The sequence below is a fragment of the Saccoglossus kowalevskii genome, chromosome 8, assembly GCF_978046115.1.
Source record: "Saccoglossus kowalevskii chromosome 8, keSacKowa6.1, whole genome shotgun sequence".
In the NCBI taxonomy this organism is placed as follows: domain Eukaryota; kingdom Metazoa; phylum Hemichordata; class Enteropneusta; family Harrimaniidae; genus Saccoglossus; species Saccoglossus kowalevskii.
Window position 1 is genome coordinate 29868966 of NC_140648.1, and position 19813 is coordinate 29888778.

Here is a 19813-nt window from a genome sequence, read left to right on the forward strand (position 1 = left end):
TTTTTGATGAAACTTGGTGCATAGATGCTCTGGGCCAATGCGCAGATTTGATTAGGTTTTAGTAAAATTCCATGCATATTAATTACCTAATTTGCATGATAATTAGCTAATTTTTAGCTGTTCCATGACTGTTCCACTGATATCTAAACAACCGCCCATTGGATTTCGATGAAACTTGGTACATAGATGCTCTGAACTAATGCTAGGTTTTGATTAGTTTTTGGTAAAAATTAACTAATTACCTAATTTGAACAATGATTAGTCAATTTTCGGTTTTTCCACTGATATCTCAAGTACTAATCATCACATTTCAATGAAACTTGGTACATAGATGTCATAGGATACTTCACAGACCTGATAGTTTTTAAGGTAATATCAGTGCTTATAAATTACTTAATTTTCAGCTTTTGACGTTTCAAGTAGTAAGCATTACATTTCAATGAAACTTGGTACATAGATACTCAAGGACTATGCAGAGATTGATTGTTTTGGGATAAATATTTGTGCATATTAATCACCTAATTCGCATAATTAGTTATTTTTCAGCTTTTCCACAGATATCTCAAGTACTAATCATCACATTTCAATGAAACTTGGTACATAGATCCTTTAGGATTATCCAGAGACCTGATTAATTTTAGGGTAAATAATTTGTGCATATTAATAACCTAATTTGCATAATTAATTTTCAGATTTCTCAAGTACTAATCATCACATTTCAATGAAACTTAGTACAAAGATGCTCCAAGACAATGTACAAACCTGATTAGTTTGGGGTTAAAATCTGTTTATATTAATTCCCTAATTAGCATAATAATTCATAATTTTTGTTTGGTTCCAATCACATTTCAATAAAACTTGGTACATAGATGGTCTGTTACATTGTGCAGACCTCATTAGTTTTACACTCAAATCTGTTCATATTAATTTTCTGATTTGCATTATTAGTTTTTCCATCACTATCTCAATCAAGTAATTTTGAATTACTGTAAATTTAATGTGTCTCTAATACTCTCAGCACATGAGAGTTCTCTCTAAGCTTTCTTTGATTTTATCTTTGGGTGCGATTGATCGGTAGCCAACAGCAAGGATAAGTATGAGGACTCGCGTGGATGAAAAGTTGGACTGCAGACTGAGATATTAGATCCCAGAATCTAACGTCTATGTTTTTATGGGGTGATGTTATTTAATTTAGATGCATTCAACGAATCCTGAACGAATTTCAATCTGCCTTCTTTTTCAAATGGAATGCGCTATAAAATGTCCTAGACTTTGTTCTCATAAAACACAGTGGCAGGTACCATAGACTATACTTCAGTATCGCATAATGTGAATATAACTGCCCCCACTCTCTACACCAGTAAATACATAAGAGGTACTGGTGTTCTATTCTTACCCCGGTAGCTATGCTCCTTGGGGAACAAAATTCAACACAATGGCCAATAGATTTCCAATGTAACTCAATGGATAGCATTCATATTACTTTGCTCGACAAATAAAACCACAAAAATGACAAAAGAATATGAAAATTGGGGAGGAGATTCAGAGCTTACAACTACATTGGATTTTAATTCGATTGATAAATGCATGCATTTGTTTTTGTAAGTGCATGTAGTAATAGCACATAAATGAAAATTATTGATACTTTGAGTGTTGTTGAAGATAGAGAATTTATTAATTTTCCTAATTATTCAACAATTACAGAATAACTGACCGAAAAAAATGTACAAGAAATATGTAAAGCTCAGTGATTTATTATTTTCTGGAACATTGCAAAATGTCTTGTGTGTAGATTTCATCTCAGTTTTTGTATTTTAGTTACATTGAAACTACACAAGACATATAAAAAGTCTATTTCAATAAGATTGACATATTTATCAATTCAAAATTGTAATTTTGTGTTGTACCTTGGCCCAAAGCAATTGTGAATATTAAATGAGGGTGGTTGATTCGTTGTGATTAATGTGAGTCCCATGCAATGTATATGATGAACGTAAAAAATACATACCACCTGTTAAACTTTCTGACCACAATGGTGTTATCTTAACACACAATAACAAGATGCAATTACTGATACAAAAAAGTATTAGACAATTTCAAAAATGTTTATTGTATACCCGTGATTTGCTTAGGTAATTACATATTTATAACAGTTTCATGTTTTTATTGTTTTCTTTTTTTTTGACGACGTTAGTAAACTACCAAGACTTTTCCTCTTCTTTTTGGTTATTTTATCTGTGTTTGTTGTTTCTTTTTTTTTCTTAGTGACTGGTGTTTTTGTATCAGTTTCCTCTTCTTCCACAAATCCTGATTCGTTTCCATCTCCCTCTTGCTCCACCTTTTCCGTTTCTAATGAGAAATAAATTCAACAAATTTGATAAAGTGCTTAAAAATGCATCAAATCATAGTTTTCTGTATATACATCTTCAACACCAATAAAGCCACGGTACTTACTGGATTCCTTGACTTGCTGCTCATACTCTATTGATGTATAGAGTGGAATGGATACAGATCTTTTTGTTTTTAGATATAAACATCTGATATTTGGCCATCCTCGTGGTATCTTGCGAGTTAGATCTTGAACTGCTGCCATGATATTTTCCACTGCCTCCTCAACGGTCATACTTGTATTTGCCACTGAGAACCCACTGCAAAACACACGTGCACAGAATTGATCAATTGGTTGCAATATAACATATAGGAGAACAAATAATCAAAGTGTTTATTGATGCAAATGCACGCAGCAATAAAAATATCAACAAGGATTTATGAGATGAGGATATGTAACTTTCATGACTATGTAGGGTGTGATAAGTGGGGTGAAGATCTTGCATACTTTGCCAATGTTTCAAAGCAATCACATTTCATGCGCATCAATAAAATGCGTTTCTGACCAACTGCATCACAGAACACAGTGAATGCTTGAAAACGTTTCATTACATAAACAGAAATTAGTGAGATTATCGCCACATTGAAAAATGCATAACGTACAAACTACATTGCTTTGCAAATAAAGAACGCTATCAAAAACAATCCAAGGTGAAAACTAATTAGTTCTTTTGCAATCATCTCATAATCCAAAATCATTCTTCGATTTGTACGAGATCTTCAACACATATCCACAAACTTTTATACCCACACCTTATAAATCCTTGATATCAATCAATATAAAGCTGTTGCCATGATATGTAAAATAGTTTAGAAATTGCAATTTACAAGACATTGATTTATAGTTTCCACCATGCAATCAGTTACAGACAATAAGTGATTCTACGAACAATATACCAGTTACATTCTTTCCTTGATAAGGTTTTTAGAAACGATGTTCATATAAGTAAGGTAAAGCCATATTACCTGCAATTACCTCTGCCAATCAATACAAAATATGTTGCATTTATAGCAGAGTTGATTTCCTTGGCTAAGTTATTCTTTTTGAGATTTATGCCCACTGGATATCTGTAACAAGATAACAAGCCAATTAGTTGATATCGTTTACACACTCCAACATTGTAATATATATTTAACATAGCATAACTATCACAACCTTGTCCACGAGTATCTAGATTATTAATAACTTATAAGAATTCAAGATGAATACAAACTAGTTGAGTGCTTATCACCCTTGTGATTGTCCAGCGCTGTGAGAATTTAAATTCAATGCTGGGGAGAATGTATAACAACATTTTTTACCTTTAATACTAAATATAATTTAATATTTCAAGGTCCCTTATAGAATAATATAACATGATTGCATTAAAGATCCCGAATAGTACATAGTGAAATATCTAATATATCAGGGTTTTTTTCTAGAAAAAAACTGCAAGAGGGAGCACTGCAATTTAGCGGCGCCACCAAGTGGGGGAGATAGGGTTCTCCCCACCAGGGTGTGGAGTTTTTGATAATTCTAAGTTAAAATGGAGCATTCTATGGCTTCCTTGGGGCCAAAATTACTATCAGACTGTGGCCACATGTGATCCCTGGTCAATCAAAATTTTATGGTTGCCAGAGGATCTACTCCCCAGGGTAAGGGGGCGCATGGCCATGGCATGAGGGTGCTGCGCCCCTGTTCCCTTGTTTAAAAAAAATCCCTGTATATCTAAGTAACAGATCTTGGAGAGTATATTACTGAGGCTTATTACTGACATCTGGTTCTCATAGTCAGCAGTGCAAATGTCTTCATTTCTGCACTTATTTCTGTGTTTTCATTTATATATTGCAAATTGTATATGCTAGTGACACCATGATAATTGAACTTGATTTTATACTGATTGCAGTGTTCTCCCCAGGATGTAAACAGCGTGGCGGTCCTGCCACAGTGCTTCGATTTGCCGCCACACCGGTCTGACACCGCCACGGTGATTAGCAAGACCGCCACAGTGCTTCTTTTCATTGGGGGATCTCGTCACGCTGGTCGGCCTGACCGGCACTCAAAATTAGCGACCACCGCGGAAACACTTCCGACTATTGTCATATTGTTATTATACTTACGTACCAACCGACACGCATCCTGCCAGTCGTGGATAATAATTTGTAAACAATAGACATAGTCGCGTGATGTGGTAGCGGCTTTGAACAATACAAGTCAATTTTGTAAATTTAGCACCTCTTTGTTTGTAAGTAAATACTTTCTAACGATAGACGCAGTCTTTAGTTTGAAAGCTAAAATTCTTTGAAAATCAATTCCACCCGATATAACATGGGCAAATCGGAGTTCACGATCAGTTTACGCTACTCAAGAAAAAAACAATGTGTTTATTGCGTTATTGGGTAAAATACATTTGAACTGTTATCATCGTGAATTATGTAAAAACTCTTCTTTCAATACTTTTTTTACCTTTCAAAAATTTCTAATCACCTCTTTCGAAAACCATCATGCAGTTTTCATCTGAAATTCATACCAACACATCGTGCTACGACATCGCTTTACTTCCGCAATGTAATTTTTATGATCACGATCATTCGGAAAACTTCGGGTTCTACCGGCAATACCATGCGGCATTTTGATTGGTAAATGGCGTTTTTGACCCACCGGGTCAAAGGACACATGCCGGTCAACTAATGCGTCATAACTATCATGGCGGGTCTGTGTTTTTCACCGAAGTGATCGAGTGATCAAAAATAATTTCTCCGGATAAAACTAGCTCAAATTTTACGTTTTTTCATATAAAAAAAAGAAGTCTTTAATTTTTGCATGGCATCATGACCGAGTAAGAGGAATTATTGGTATAACCGGTGTAAAACATCGCAAAGTAAGTTATGTCACGTCGTAACTTTGATCGTTTGGAAGTGTTATTTGTTCGTTCATTTACTGTAAATGTAAACGTTAGAAGCTGATGGTCAGAATAATAACCAACAATCCGCCAAATAACTACATGGTCGATTTTTTGAAGGAGAATTTTGTAGTAAATAAGATCATGAAAGTGGTGAACATAATCCTGGCTCAAACGTTTCAAATTAGTTTCATTTAAGCTTTTACAATTTATTTGTTTCTTTTTAGTCTGCAGCATTTGCATTTCGAGAATGTTAATTTTTTAAATTCAAACTCTTCTAAATTGTGAAACGTAATATTTTGACTCCAAAAAAAAATATTTTCCCTGTGACGGAGCTCATTAATATTACAAAAGTGCCCAAAATAAAAGTGTTTATAACACTGTGTGAAGCAAATAAATATCTGCCACTTTGTTTTTAAAAATATATGTTGTTTATTGTGTGGGTGTAAATGTGCTTTAGTCAATTTCCATTATTATGTAAATGATATGCAAATGATATGCAAATTAGGCCGCCACAGTGGTTTAAATTCCCGGGGAGAACACTGTGATTGATATCCAACTTTGAAGATGATCGGTTAATAATGGCTTGAATTATTATCATCACAAGAAAGGACAACAAGGACAGACATTTCTCCCTTATTTGCCTTTCCCTTCATCTAATGATACAGACAATGTAAAAATAATCACTGCAAGGAACCAACTTATCATATGATTTACAGCGAGAGATTGAGGTCAATGCACTCTATACATGTCACTTGATTGAAGGACAGAAGAACACAATTTTGAGAGAATTTACAATATTCAAAGTTTTTCCATATTTGAGCAGAATGTCAACAACAAACCCACCATTTTTCATTCACTTTTGGGAAATGGTATCGATAGACATGTGGTCGTATGTAGTTTGCTTGTTGGCAGTCTAGTTTGTAACTGATATAAAAGCGTGTTGGACACGCCGAGTAATTTTTTTTCAGAAGTGTACACATATTCATTTATGATGAAATAGTGTGTCATGCTAAACCAACCAATCAGTTGACCTCAATTTACATATTGTATCACATACTCACTTTTTCTTCTTGTTGAATTCCTTTCCAGTGACAGTATCTAATAAACGAAATATTCTGTCATCTGCAAGAAACAAGTCATACTGTGCGACCAATTTTCTGCGAAGCTCAAATGGACGGTATTCCTTCTTCAAAACCCTTAGAGGCATAACCTGCAACAATTCCTATAATAAGCGCTCATAATCGAACAAATGAAATCTACAAGGTGAATGTAATGCAACGAGCACAACTGAAAACTAAGAATTTCCAGACTTTGTTATGCATAGTAACAATGCAATGGGACTTGCCGTTTTCAACAAGAATTCAAAAATATCATTTTTCACCATAAATGATTGTGATTTTTAACAAGAAGTCGAAAATGTCACTTTTTACCAAAAATGCCAAAAATATTCACCAAAATTAGAGAATCAAAGATATCATTACAATATGAACAAATCTGAGAGGTCCACATGTAGTAACTATATATGTAATATCAAAGCAATTGGACTTGCAGTTTTTAACAAGAAGTCGAAAATATCATTTTTCACCAAAAATGACAAAAATATTCACCAAAATTAGAGAATTGAAGATATCATTACAAAATGAACAAATCTGAGAGAGATCCACATGTAGTACCTATATATGTAATATCAAAGCAATTGGACTTGCGGTTTTTAACAAGAAGTTGAAAATATCACTTTTTACCAAAAATGACAAAAATATTCACCAAAATTAGAGAATTGAAGATATCATTACAAAATGAACAAATCTTAGAGAGGTCTACCCAAGGTACATATACACCAAATATCAAAGCATTCAGGCTTGTCATTTCAAGAAGAAGTCGAAAAAGTAAAACATTGACACGGACGACAGCGACGGAACAATCACTCATATGATAAGCTCTGCTTGACAAAGTCGACAGCGAAGCTAAAAAAGCTTACCCGTGAGACTGTAGTAACATTTTTGTCAGCCAACCATTTTTCGTAAAATTCCTGGCACTCTTCTCTGCCCATGTTCTTTTCATCCTTTGTAATGAGGCACACCTCAGCAGTCTCAGACAATATACTATGTGGTAAGCATCTGTGAGTTAAAATAATAGTAATTCCATCATTAGCACAGTGTCCACAGCACCAATGTTGTTCTTGAAAGTTTCCATGCCATGGTGCTGTCCATGTCTGTCAATATGACTTAATAAAAACTAACATGGGGCCCAGGGGCACCGAAGTCTTTTGGAATTAAGTAGAACTTGGGAAGCAGACATACATGATTTTAACTGCTACTGTTCAAGATTCTGACTATTAATATGTTCAAAATTCAGCAAGTAACCTTCAGATGAATGCAAAGAATCATCTTTGTTACCCAGTATACGTACACTGCTAGTCTTAGCACAAGTGCTATCAACTTGCTTTATATTTAGTTCCATTCAATTCATTATCAAGTACATTATCAGGTTCAGTGTCAAGTTTATTATAAGATATATTGCAAAGTAAATTATGAGATTCATTAGTAAGGGTTATACCCTCAATTTTGCATTTGGGACTGTTTCCTCATTAATTGCGTGACTCTTTTTTATGAAGGCAGACTCTCCTCATTAATTGGGTGACTGTTTTTTTATGAGGGCAGTCTCCTCAGTTTGTTTGGTTCATCTGCATGTTCTCTGAAAAAAAGAAGAAACACAAACAGGTTTAATGAAAGCACCATGTCGTTCATACCTACAATGAATTTGTAGCACATAAATTTTGAGGCCTACTAGAATTTGAATAAAAATAATGATAGCACAAATAAAATACTGGCATATTTTTTCACCACGCATTCGTCGACTATCAAAACAATATGTAATTTAGCTATTAAGTTGCATATGCAAATCATCCACACTAGCAACATGACATGCAGATTACATCAAATCTGTTGAGATGTTCATTAGCTAATTACTCCCAATAATATGACATGACAATTACATCAATGTATATGCCTACCAAATTTGATCCAAACCTGTTGAGTCATTTAAGAAATAATCCAAATTTAGTAAAAAAACAATATGCTATTGACAATTTACATATGCAAATTAACCCCAATAGTAATATAGCACACAGATTACATCAATGTACATCTCTATAAAATTTGGTCAAAGTCTGTCGAGTTGTTTAGGATTTAATCCAATTAGTGAATTATCCCTAATAGTGCATCTATTACAACAATGCATATCCCTATCAAAGTTGACTCAAAGGGCAAATATGTCGAATTTTTCAAGAGATAATCCCAATTTAAGAAAAATATGGAAATTAGATAAATTACATATTGTGCATATAAAACAGATTTAGCCCAAAAGGTGCGAGGAGTGTCCCAAAGCATGTGTAATGAATTAAATAATTATTTCTATTCATGACCGCGGTTACAAACGTATTTTAGTTTACCCCCACACCCACAAACACGTATACCGTTAAGCCGATCGAGCATGGGTGGCCACATCGCATCGGGAGCCACATGCTCTGACTCGCGTGAACAGCGAGGGGTCCAAATTGCTAAATTACAGGATTACTCAGAATAGATATTAACAACATTAATTATCAGAAAAGTATTAACAAAAGTCGTTCGATCACAAATATTCATAATTGGTCTTTAGAAAAAAATCCACGATAAAACGACACACTATTAAAATGGCAGAGGCAACGATAAATTCACGCTACTTACCAGGAAAGTTGGGCGAGAGTGAACTACTTCCGGGTCGCGACCAATCATGTCGAAAAATGACCAATCACGTTTCGTGTACTTCAAGAGTTCAGTGAGTTGACTGTCATGACCTCACGTGCGATGAAAGGTGGCTGGATGGAGGTGTTTTCCGAAAAGAAATAAAATTCCCTGCCTGGCATTACAGCTAAACAAGGTCAGCTTGGACGTTCAGTTGCGAGACGTATAAAAAATGCAGCCAGTGACACTTTTCGAAAATAAAAATACAAAATAACCGCAATCAGAGGGACCGACCACGCGTGTTGGTAATAAATAGAACGCGTTGTGACACAGTCTCACCAGCCTCTTTCACTGACGCAATATAATTATGCTATTTCCCAACGCACTTGTATTTAATACATTGACGAAAAACACCACAAGCAAAAATGTAAATCAAGCTTGTAACTACAAGTAACTCAATTCGAACGCAATATTCATCACTGTAAAAGTGGATAAATTCGAACCAGCCAGCTCATGACCGGAGACGTCCGGTCGTCTTTGTCGATAACTCGCTAATTCACCATAATCGTGGTGGTAAACTGTTTAGCTGATTTTTTTCAGAAGATGGATATTCAATTCATTTTTCGTCTTAACCGTCGCAGTCTGCTTCATTGAATGTTTAGTTTGATAATTGATAAACATTGATTGATCCAGTGTGAGACTGTTGCTTTCAAGTTGTGTTTAATAATACAAAGATGATTTAAACTTGTTCCTTCGTATTCAATATATGGAAATAGGATGTGTGTGCGTTTGCGTGAGTGAAAGATGCAGGTGAGATTTCTCGTCGCAACGCGTTCTATTTATTTCCAACGCGCGTGGTCGGCGCCTTTGATTGCGTTTATTTTGTTCTTGCATTCGCGAAATCCATCGCTGGCACTGTTTATTTTGTCATGTCTCACAACTGAATGTCCAAGCTGATTTTGTTTTGGCTGTATTTAATAAAAGTACATTAGTCTTTACGAGTTTTGTATATATATCAGCATAATGTTATCGTCAACGCTAGAGTTCGTTTTTTTCTTCAAAATCTTTAATTTGAAAACGACAAGTTGACAACATCGAGTCGCGTTTCGGTCGGTTTTTATGATTCACGGGGCCAAGAAAACAATGTCAATACCTACCGATGATGTTGAATAATATTTTTGTGTTTGATTCCATTTACCCAATGACATGATTGACCGCATTACGATTGTGTGTGCTTCGCACAGACTATGGAGCTAAAAAAAAAATCCATGCACAGACCACCCACCTCAGGCGAAGCGAACGGTACTTCCGGTGAAATGTGTAGCCATGTGCAATGTGTACGCCACCCTACAGTTTTTAGCGGCTGCAACAACAGGCATTTACACAGGGCTGTGCAATGTCATACTGTTAGTAATATTCTCTCAGTTAAACTCCGTAAAACATGTCAGTACCTTCTGATGATGTTGAATAAAATCACAGTCCCTCTATCTATGATAGAGGGACTGTGATAAAATGTTTGCGCTCAGACACGACTGACATGATTGACCGCATTGCGATTTCATGTGCATTCGCACAGACCATCCACGCTCAGGCGATGCGACGGTACTCGGTGCAATGTCGCACTATCAGTACCGGTTTAATATTTTCTCAGTGACACGCCGTAAAAACATACTTATCTTGTAAATGCACTCTATGATGCAAGACACGCGGGATACGCTGGGAGTTATTACTAGCATTGTATCGAGGTTAACCCTGAACACACGTTCCTGTAACCTCGTGTATTTATTCCATCGTGATTCGATGAATAGCCGTATGTGGTTCATAGCTCTCTTGTCGGCGCACGTCTTTTTTTTATTGCTCAACGGTATTAGTCGTCCCCAGAGGTGACTGACAAGATACAAAACCATACTACGAACATAAATAAAAATGTAAAAATCAGTTGTCAGTCGTACAAAAGAGCTATGGAACCGCAGCTATGGATATAGCCGCTGGTTGTTGCCTGTCAGTGACCAGTTCGTGCAATAAAACAGCGCAGCAAGTGTTCAATTCGTCCAATAACACACACTACTTTATTAAGACAGCGCCCATGTAATCACAAATACACATCACGCATTGTATTCTATCAAAACAATTATTATACTTTAATTTTCATAGCGAAATTTGAGACATCGAATCACACTGCCATATCGTCCAATGGTGATTTTATGCGTAACTGCGCATGCGTGATAAATTCGAATTAGTACTATTTAATCTATCATTAAACGAATAATTAATGCGATAAACCATCACAACATACATGAACACATCAAATAATATACATTCTTTATTATGAAACTACAATTTGATAAGAGAAGTGTGTATCAGAAAAAATAACGCAAAATGTTTACTATGCAAATTGTGCCACTCACCATGTATGATAATTGGACAGAGATTACCTACACTAGAAAAGCCTGATTTTGGAAGGTTTTTGGGCCAAAAAGTAATTTTAAAATGATTCAAGCCAAATAAAAAAAAAATGCCCTGGAGATATTCACACAAGCTATCATAATGCCAAGTTTCAGAAAAATAGACTGAAGGGTTTTTGAGATATCTTTGTCTACAGCACACGGCCTACGGCCTACGGCTTACAAATTGTGATAGCATTAGTCCATTGGACCGTTGGTCCAAAGGACTAAAAATCACATTATACTAGTACTCAATCATTATAATACGCATTATTTTGACCATAGACACACCTACTAATCTTAAACTAAAATTTAACAAGCCCCATTTACTTGTGAATAGTGGTAAATACTTCTCCCTCACTCAGTTTACCTGATTAATTAGGAATTACTAGTTTTAAAGAAAAATGTTGTCAAAATCAGTGCCAAGAAATCAAACATCAGCAATTCACTTCCACATTGCATTGTGAAAAATGGCATTGTCAATATTCGGAAATTCACAGCAAATTGCATCAGTACCACACAGCATTTATAATAACAGACTTGACCTGTTAGGTCAGAAGGCACTTTGGCAGGTCAAATCATGCAGAAAATCATTATAGTAGAAACTGATTTGCATCAAGAGTTTGCATACAATCAAAACAAATTTTACAACCATAAATTCTTATGGTATGTAAAAAATAAAATCATTTCTGTTTCATCATTGTAAAATTTTAGTTCCCCAAAAAAGATGTACTATTTCCACTAATCAGGCACATACATGTAGTGAATGAACACTGTCTTTTGGCATATATTCTGCGTCAAGCAAACTAAGTGCCGACCCCATAAACACACGATTTTCAGAGCCAAGTCAAATAAGTACAGTAAAAATATTTCTAAATTTCAATAAGAAAACAATCATGAAATTTATTGTACACATAACACTTGATTCAGTCCATATTAGTACCTACATTTGGAATCTTTTACTCTTCTGTACTGGAACTTTCCACAGTGTAACCTGTATTCGCAGAGTTTCAGTTTCTTCAATAAGATCTTTCTTCTTCAGCTGTTTGTGTTTATAGTGAGCAAACAAAGCTTTTACGGCGCTCCTAACCTAAGTACAAAGGTATCCAAAAACCACTGTCAGCCGTGAAAGGGTTCAGCGTAAACAACCAGCCAAAAAATTGGGTTCTGGATTTTTAATTACACAATAATATGCAATATTTTTGTGTTATAATGATCTGGCGAGAAATATGTTTAGAAGTACGCAGAGTACAATAGTTTCTGCTGAGAAGTCACAGTGGTCAAATTTAAAATTAAACAAGCAATGAATTTTTATATAACGTACGTATCTAACAACAAGTAAGGCGACCACTATGCTATAGCACTTCAAGATCCAGCATGGCTGGGGATTGAAAACACTGCCACAGTGTCATAATGGTGGCGTATGTCAAAACTACGCTCATATGCTCTACATCACTACAGATTTGTATTAGATAACAATGATTATATCATAGACTTACTTTTTCCTCGTCCAACTGGCTTTCTCTTTTTAAGGATAAGTCCACCGATCCGTCCACATGCCCAGTTGATGCCATTTTAAAAGACCACCTAAGTGTATAGAATTCTTTATAAGCAACGAAAACGTCGGAGGTGGGATTGTTATAAAAAAAACAAATCTATCTTATAAATATTGGAAATCATCAACGTTACTATTTAAAATCAAACATTCGACTCTTGACTGGTCACACTAATCACTAAAACAGTTGTTGTGTTCACAATAGTAATCAAAATACTCGTAGTCTACAGAACAGGATTTATTTTCAGTGAGCTAAAGACACGCTTTCATCTTAGTTCGTACCTTGTCCCACGTGCCTTTTCGTCCTTGGACGGCATGTACGCAAAGGCTCATGGGGCAAGCTGCGAGTCCACCTTCGTTTTGAACACTGCCACCAACGGTCTTGTTTGGAAGCAACCAAAATGGCAGCCAGAGGTACGAAAGTTGCGAGAGCTGCGGTTACCGCAGCCAAGGAAGCTATAAAGCCTGTAATGTCCCAGGACGAGAATGAAGCAAAACGCCGGGTCTTGCAACTTTATAAAGCGTGGTACAGGGAGGTTCCACACACAGGTAAATTATCCCAATCGCCCCAGCTTGACCCATGACAAAGTTGAACTACTAGTACATTACGTATAAATATTATTGCACGTCGTCCTCGAATGTTGGCAATTCTAACTGTGTCAGTATTCGCCCACAACGAAACTTATTTTCATGTAGCCTCAGTTGTTCTTCTTTTATATGAAATTATGGCATTTTTTAACTTTTGAAAGTAAGAGTTTCCACCCCAACCATACTACGTTTTATTTTCTGTTGAAGGGGAGTACTACCGAGTAGGGGGGGGGGGTATTATATTATATTATAATATTTCTGTATTGTCAATATTACGAAAGATGGCCTTGTGTGACCTTTATGATCTCTAGTTGACCTCCACAGTCGGGTTCAAGGTGGTCCCACATCAAAAAATAATCGCAATATCATAACTTACCAGTGTATCAAGTGTCATGCTAGTATCATAATGAGCAAAATTTTTGCTATAATTAGGGCCATGCAGCAGGACTATATTATTGTTTTCTACAATTATCCTTAGCAATATATAATATGCAGCAGGCAATGTCTGGCAAGTCTGCGCAGGTTCGGAGTTAATTGATTGACTAAAGAATGATGGCCTTATCATTGAGCAACATTCTGGAGATGTTTTATCATGAATGAGCTGTTCCGCTTCACATAATTTGTGAAAGAACTAAAAAAAAATGATGTCATCCATTGACTGAAAGTGTACCATATTATCTATAGAGCTCGCTTCACGAGTGTTCTCGCTATAATATAAAAACAGGTATTCAAAAACATGTCAGTTATATTGATTGGTGCTTTAAATGCCAGAACCCCAAAGCTAAATTGACATCATGTGTTAGTGAAACAGAGTCAGTCATCATTCAGTTTCTCTACAGATCAATCTAAATAAATGACAGCCGCGTGGAAATAAATTGACATTTTGTTGAAATAAGTGAATGCGTCGAGTCACGACGAGGGCAAGTGCGTTAAAAGCAGCGTTTAATTGAATAACAAAAATAATCAAGATCGACACACATACAGATAAATTCAGAGTGGATTCGAGTTAGCATGATCCATGGCGTGATTGTCATAATTATAACATCATATTAAAACTTTATTTGGTGGAAACACATTGACCAAGCCCGGATTCTTATTTCATAAATTATTACGCAGATCAAGCTGCAAGCATGGAGGTAAAAAAAGAACAGAGGTGTGAATTCGACATTCAACACCAATCACCAAACAATTCAGAAACTTAGCCTTCGAAAATGAAAATAATTAGCAGTGTGTAAGGGCTGTGTAATTTCCTGTTTGTCCGACGCTTCGTTTTCGTGTCACTGTCAAAATTATTGCTACTTTTTACTTAACAGGGACTTAATGGTCTCTATAAAACGATAATCACGATTGCAAAAAAAGTCAACTCATTTGAAACACTTTCCGCCAGGTTTACGTTGTCGACGTTTCTCTTTAAACCTACCAGTAGTTATTTTTTTTCATGGACGAGGACAGTTTTTCCAAAAAAAAAAGAGTCTGAGGTTAAATGGCTTTCGTCCACTGATGTCGCACCTTCGGATCGATTAGAAATGTGTGAATACATACACTATGACTATACGTTTCACTGCAACTGCTCACAACACAACATCTAAAAACTCTCTCAAAAAAAAAAAAAATAGACAAAAAAAGAAAAAACTCCAACCGAAAAATGTATATCGTTTAAAAGTATGCTGAATGACCAGTGTTATTACGGCTCAGAGGTTTGACTTCCTCTCACATTTTGTCGTTTGGTGACACACTTTCGGCGAGAGTCGGAAATCCGACCGTTTCAGGATAGGTCGGCGTGGCTACAAAACGAGAAATATCCCAAATTTACTTGGATACGAGTAATCATTTTCAGCAAAAAAATCAATAACTGCCCATTTCAGTGGGACACAGATCTAAAATGGAAAACGTGAGGGTGGGCATTGCACAGGCACTTTAAGGGGTTAATTGCATTAATCAACGTGATTCAACAAGAACCTAGGTAAATTAAAGAGAGAAATATTGAACATCTGCAGTAAATTTGGTGCAAATCTGTATGGCATTGTAGAAAATAAAGATGATACTAAAGATGATTGCTAAAGCGATAATACAAATGATTAACTAAAAAAAAAAAAATAGAAATATTAAATAAAAAGTGTTAGTAAATCAAAACCCAGTGGGCATTCAAGAGTATTATTTGCATATTTATATTCTTCATCTGGTTTTACTAAATGGCTATAAAAAGACCCTGTGATCCATTGTTTTACAATTACCCCCAAGAAAAATGAAATCATCAGAATTGCAAAAAAGTTTCAGAGATTCCATAGCTACAGAACTGCAGCTATAATAAATACGATTGGATTGCATTTAATAACAGTAAAGAACATCGTTTATGAGGTCAATGGCAGTTATTAAAAATAAAAGGTTTGATAGCTAGCATGACAAGCCCGAATGTAATGTTGTACTTGAGTTATACAGTAACAATGACATCAACCAACTAACAAGTGCTAACTGTGGTTTATAATCTGTTTTCAGTATTTGCCTATAAGCTGGATATCAGTGTACAGCAAGGAAGAAATAAGCTCAGAGAGATGTTTATGAGGAATGCTCATGTTCAAGATATTCGAGCTATAGATTTGCTTGTCTTGAAGGTAAATTCATATACTCGCACATAGATTAATCACTAAAATGAAAAAAATAATGGTTGCATCTCCAATCAGGGTTTCGTTTTATGGTCATTGTTTCTTGCTGAAAATATAATGACGCATTCAACTAGTTTGCTGGACACTGTTTCCATAGAAATAATTCAGGTGACTAATACTTGATTTGCTCATCTTCACATAAAGAATAAGTGAAAAAATTGTTTTGATGAATAATCTCAAGAAATATTCCATTAGTAGTGTTCACGCACAGCTTCTTAGCAAGGGCTAGGACGTCAAATACACTTAGCATGGTCAAAGAAATGCTAAGTACAGATTAAATCTGGCCCCTTATTAGCTCCGCTGTCGACTTTGTCGAGCGGAGCTTATCGTATGAGTGATTGTTCGTGTCAATGTTTTACTTTTTCGACTTCTTTGTGAAAACTACAAGCCTGAATGCTTTGATACTTGGTGTATATGTACCTTGGGTAGACCTCTCTCAGATTTGTTCATTTCATGATGATATCTTCAATTCTCTAATTTTGGTGAATATTTTTGGTAAAAAGTGATATTTTCAACTTCTTGTTAAAAACCGCAAGTCCAATTGCGTTGATATTACATATATAGATACTACATGTGAACCTCTCTCAGATTTGTTCATTTTGTAATGATATCTTTAATTCTCTAATTTTGGTGAATATTTTTGTCATTTTTGGTAAAAAGTGATATTTTCGACTTCTTGTTGAAAACCGCAAGTCCAATTGCTTTGATATTACATATATAGATACTACATGTGGACCTTTCTCAGATTTGTCCATTTTGTAATGATATCTTTAATTCTCTAATTTTGGTGAATATTTTTGTCATTTTTGGTAAAAAGTGATATTTTCAACTTCTTGTTAAAAACCGCAAGTCCAATTGCTTTGATATTACATATATAGGTACTACATGTGGACCTTTCTCGGGTTTGTTCATTTTGTAATGATATCTTTAATTCTCTAATTTTGGTGAATATTTTTGTAATTTTTGGTAAAAAGTAATATTTTCGACTTCTTGTTAAAAACCGCAAGTCCAATTGCTTTGATATTACATATATAGGTACTACATGTGGACCTCTCTCAGATTTGTTCATCTTCTGTTCTTTAATTGCCATGTGCATTGCTAACAGCAAAGCTATCTCAGCCAACAGGCTGCTTGTTTATGACCCAGTCCAGATCCTTAGCATGGGCTGATGAAGTGTGCGTGAACACTTAGCTCGGGCTGAGCGCCCAAAATGCTTTTGTATTCAATGTTCATTTTGAAGATTTACTGTTATATTCATTTCGGTATGTCATTTGTGACATGACAGTCAATGTGAACACGTATAGAAAGATTGTCTCCCATGCATGAACGCATTTGGATCTATTCGATATGCAAACATATGAGATTAGTTTAAGTCTTAGCCTGTACTTCATGTAGTGAACACTACTAAGTTATGAATTTATTAACATTTTTGAAGACTGAATTTTTTTATTTTTCATATACAACACAATTTACTCTTATGTGTTGGTATTCTCCACCATTCAGCATGAATACAGAATAATGACTTTTGTGATTTCACCAAAGCATTTAGCCCTATTTCGGTGTCCATTGTAACATTTGAAATTGACCAAAGTACAGTATATGCAAGTTTGCAAGTAGTATTTTCATATTTTACTTGTTTTTTTCTGCAGGGCGGAATGGATTTAGAAGAAACTCACAAAGCTTGGAAACAGCGTACTCACATCATGCGATATTTCCATGAAACCGAAAAAGAACCAAAGCAAGATTTTCTAACCAAGTTCTATGAGGGGAATTGATTATTGTCTAGATATTTATTTGGCTTATTAGCTATGCCAAATGTATTGAGAAAAACATTTTTAACCAAGATAAAAACACACTGTAATACAGTGAAGTTAGAGCATATTTGTACAACTTCATTTTTCTTTTCACATGATGTCATATTTGACCAAATCTGACTTGTATATTCCAATGTATTTCAGTCGTTGGTAAAAGTGACTACCACTTTATGATGTATTATTATATTTGCATTTTGTTACATGATATGTGCAAGTGCAAATGTTCTAAAAATATCTCCACCCTTTATAGTAGCCCATGCCTAAAGCATGATAAAGGTGTTTGTTCTCTTCATGACAGATGTGAAAAATGTGATGATGGAAGACTTGTTTTTCTCATTGTATTTGCAATGCACAGGTCAAAACGAGATAAATGTAAATTAGAAACCATGTTTTTCTGAAATAAGTATTTGCTGTTTTTGTTGATGCAGGGCAGGTTGGTGTGTTTTGACTCCTGCCTGTGCTTCTTGCATTCTTGTACGATAGAGCATTCAAGCCTGGTTTGTTAATGATTAAGCTTTGAAGCTAGTTTTAAATAATAAAGAGTGTTATATATCTAGCACCAAAAACAATGGATTTCACTGTTCTGTAAACAAAAAGTATTTGCATTCATTCTCAAAACTTATCTGCACTCATTTCAACGTTCAAATTTTCTACATGTTCGCCACTAATATTGAATGTCTTATAGACTATAGGTGTCATATTTCACTATTATCAGTACTCTTTGTTTACATTGGATGCACAAGTGTCCTAGCCCGTCACCAAACGAAAAGAGGTCAAATACCTAAGCCCCTGCTAACAAAAAGTATGTGAACGCTTAGCACGTACTAAGAAATGCCAAGTACAGATTACAGTAAATCTTGTCTGCTTTAAAGGCCCAGTTCAGATACTTAGCATGGCCTGAAGTATGCATGAACACTTAGTTCGGGCTAAGTGCCTAACACTCCATTGTTGGCACAATACAAAAATTTGTTCAATGGCATTTTAAATTATATTATCACAAAGATGAATAATTTCAAGGTTATCCGAGAATATCGCGAAGTATGTACTCGGGCAGTACAGTGTTGCATTGATTCCTGCTATGCATTGGTTGATACGATTGCCACACTGTATGATAACAACACTGCATTTAATATGATTATCATCATGCTTGTTTATTCAAGTAATGATATTTATTGTTTTTGGAAAACAAAATTCATTACAATCATTTAAGCATTAATGCTGGCCTAGAGAACAAAAGGCAAACTTAATGTTAACTACATTTCTTGCCATCTGATGCAGTTTGTTAAAAAGTTCAGGGTAAATTAAGATGATAGTAGTCTGAATACTAGTATTATGAATGTTAATGCTTTTTTTGGGAAGCATGAAAACTTCATTAGAAAAGGACAAGAAAGATACAAGTTTGGAAACAAGATTCAGAAGCCCATGTCATCTGCAAGGCTGGAAACAATGCATAATATAGCGGGAAAATTTGTAATGTATGAACATTTGTTTGAGAATATGATTAAGTCTGCCAAGTTAAAAACATCGCCTTTGCTAGTGGGGAAGAATAAATTTAAAATGAGGAAAAGTCATATGCAATAATAGAAACATTGTACTAGATGGCAGGAAAGTTGTCTGCAAAGTTAGAAAAATTGTCTGGATGTTTGGATATTTGTTGCCTGTAATATTAGTTACAGGCACATTACAAAGATATAAACACAAAACAAGAAGATACAAGCTCACAACCGTAGCAAATGCCTCTTGTTACATTA

General features: G+C 35.2%; 2 protein-coding genes across 2 annotated transcripts; one reads left to right on the plus strand and one right to left on the minus strand.

The window, feature by feature from the left end:
* Window positions 1-1651: 1651 nt before the first annotated feature.
* Window positions 1652-13329, minus strand: LOC100368536 (ribosomal L1 domain-containing protein 1-like). The gene is made up of 8 exons (XM_002739291.4): window positions 13280-13329; window positions 12942-13029; window positions 12390-12532; window positions 7252-7390; window positions 6335-6483; window positions 3355-3456; window positions 2455-2648; window positions 1652-2349 (listed from the first exon to the last, which is right to left on the minus strand). The coding sequence occupies exons 1-8, from the start codon at window positions 13312-13314 to the stop codon at window positions 2156-2158; spliced, it is 1044 nt and encodes a 347-aa protein (XP_002739337.2). The 5' UTR covers window positions 13315-13329; the 3' UTR covers window positions 1652-2155.
* Window positions 13330-13346: 17 nt separating this feature from the next.
* Window positions 13347-18631, plus strand: LOC100368689 (NADH dehydrogenase [ubiquinone] 1 alpha subcomplex subunit 6-like). Its single transcript, XM_002739292.4, has 3 exons — window positions 13347-13546; window positions 16082-16197; window positions 17898-18631. The coding sequence occupies exons 1-3, from the start codon at window positions 13399-13401 to the stop codon at window positions 18021-18023; spliced, it is 390 nt and encodes a 129-aa protein (XP_002739338.1). The 5' UTR covers window positions 13347-13398; the 3' UTR covers window positions 18024-18631.
* Window positions 18632-19813: the final 1182 nt, after the last annotated feature.

Bases quoted from the DNA above. Each gene is read 5' to 3' on its own strand.
- LOC100368536 (XM_002739291.4), bottom strand. From the start codon at position 13,314: ATGCCGTCCAAGGACGAAAAGGCACGTGGGACAAG. The intron at 7,391-12,389 runs GTAGGTACTAAT...TTTAACTCACAG, and splicing joins AAGAGTAAAAGATTCCAAAT to ATGCTTACCACATAGTATAT. The intron at 2,350-2,454 runs GTAAGTACCGTG...ATTTCTCATTAG, and splicing joins GCAGCAAGTCAAGGAATCCA to AAACGGAAAAGGTGGAGCAA.
- LOC100368689 (XM_002739292.4), top strand. From the start codon at position 13,399: ATGGCAGCCAGAGGTACGAAAGTTGCGAGAGCTGCGGTTACCGCAGCC. The intron at 13,547-16,081 runs GTAAATTATCCC...ATCTGTTTTCAG, and splicing joins CAGGGAGGTTCCACACACAG to TATTTGCCTATAAGCTGGAT. The intron at 16,198-17,897 runs GTAAATTCATAT...TTTTTTCTGCAG, and splicing joins TAGATTTGCTTGTCTTGAAG to GGCGGAATGGATTTAGAAGA.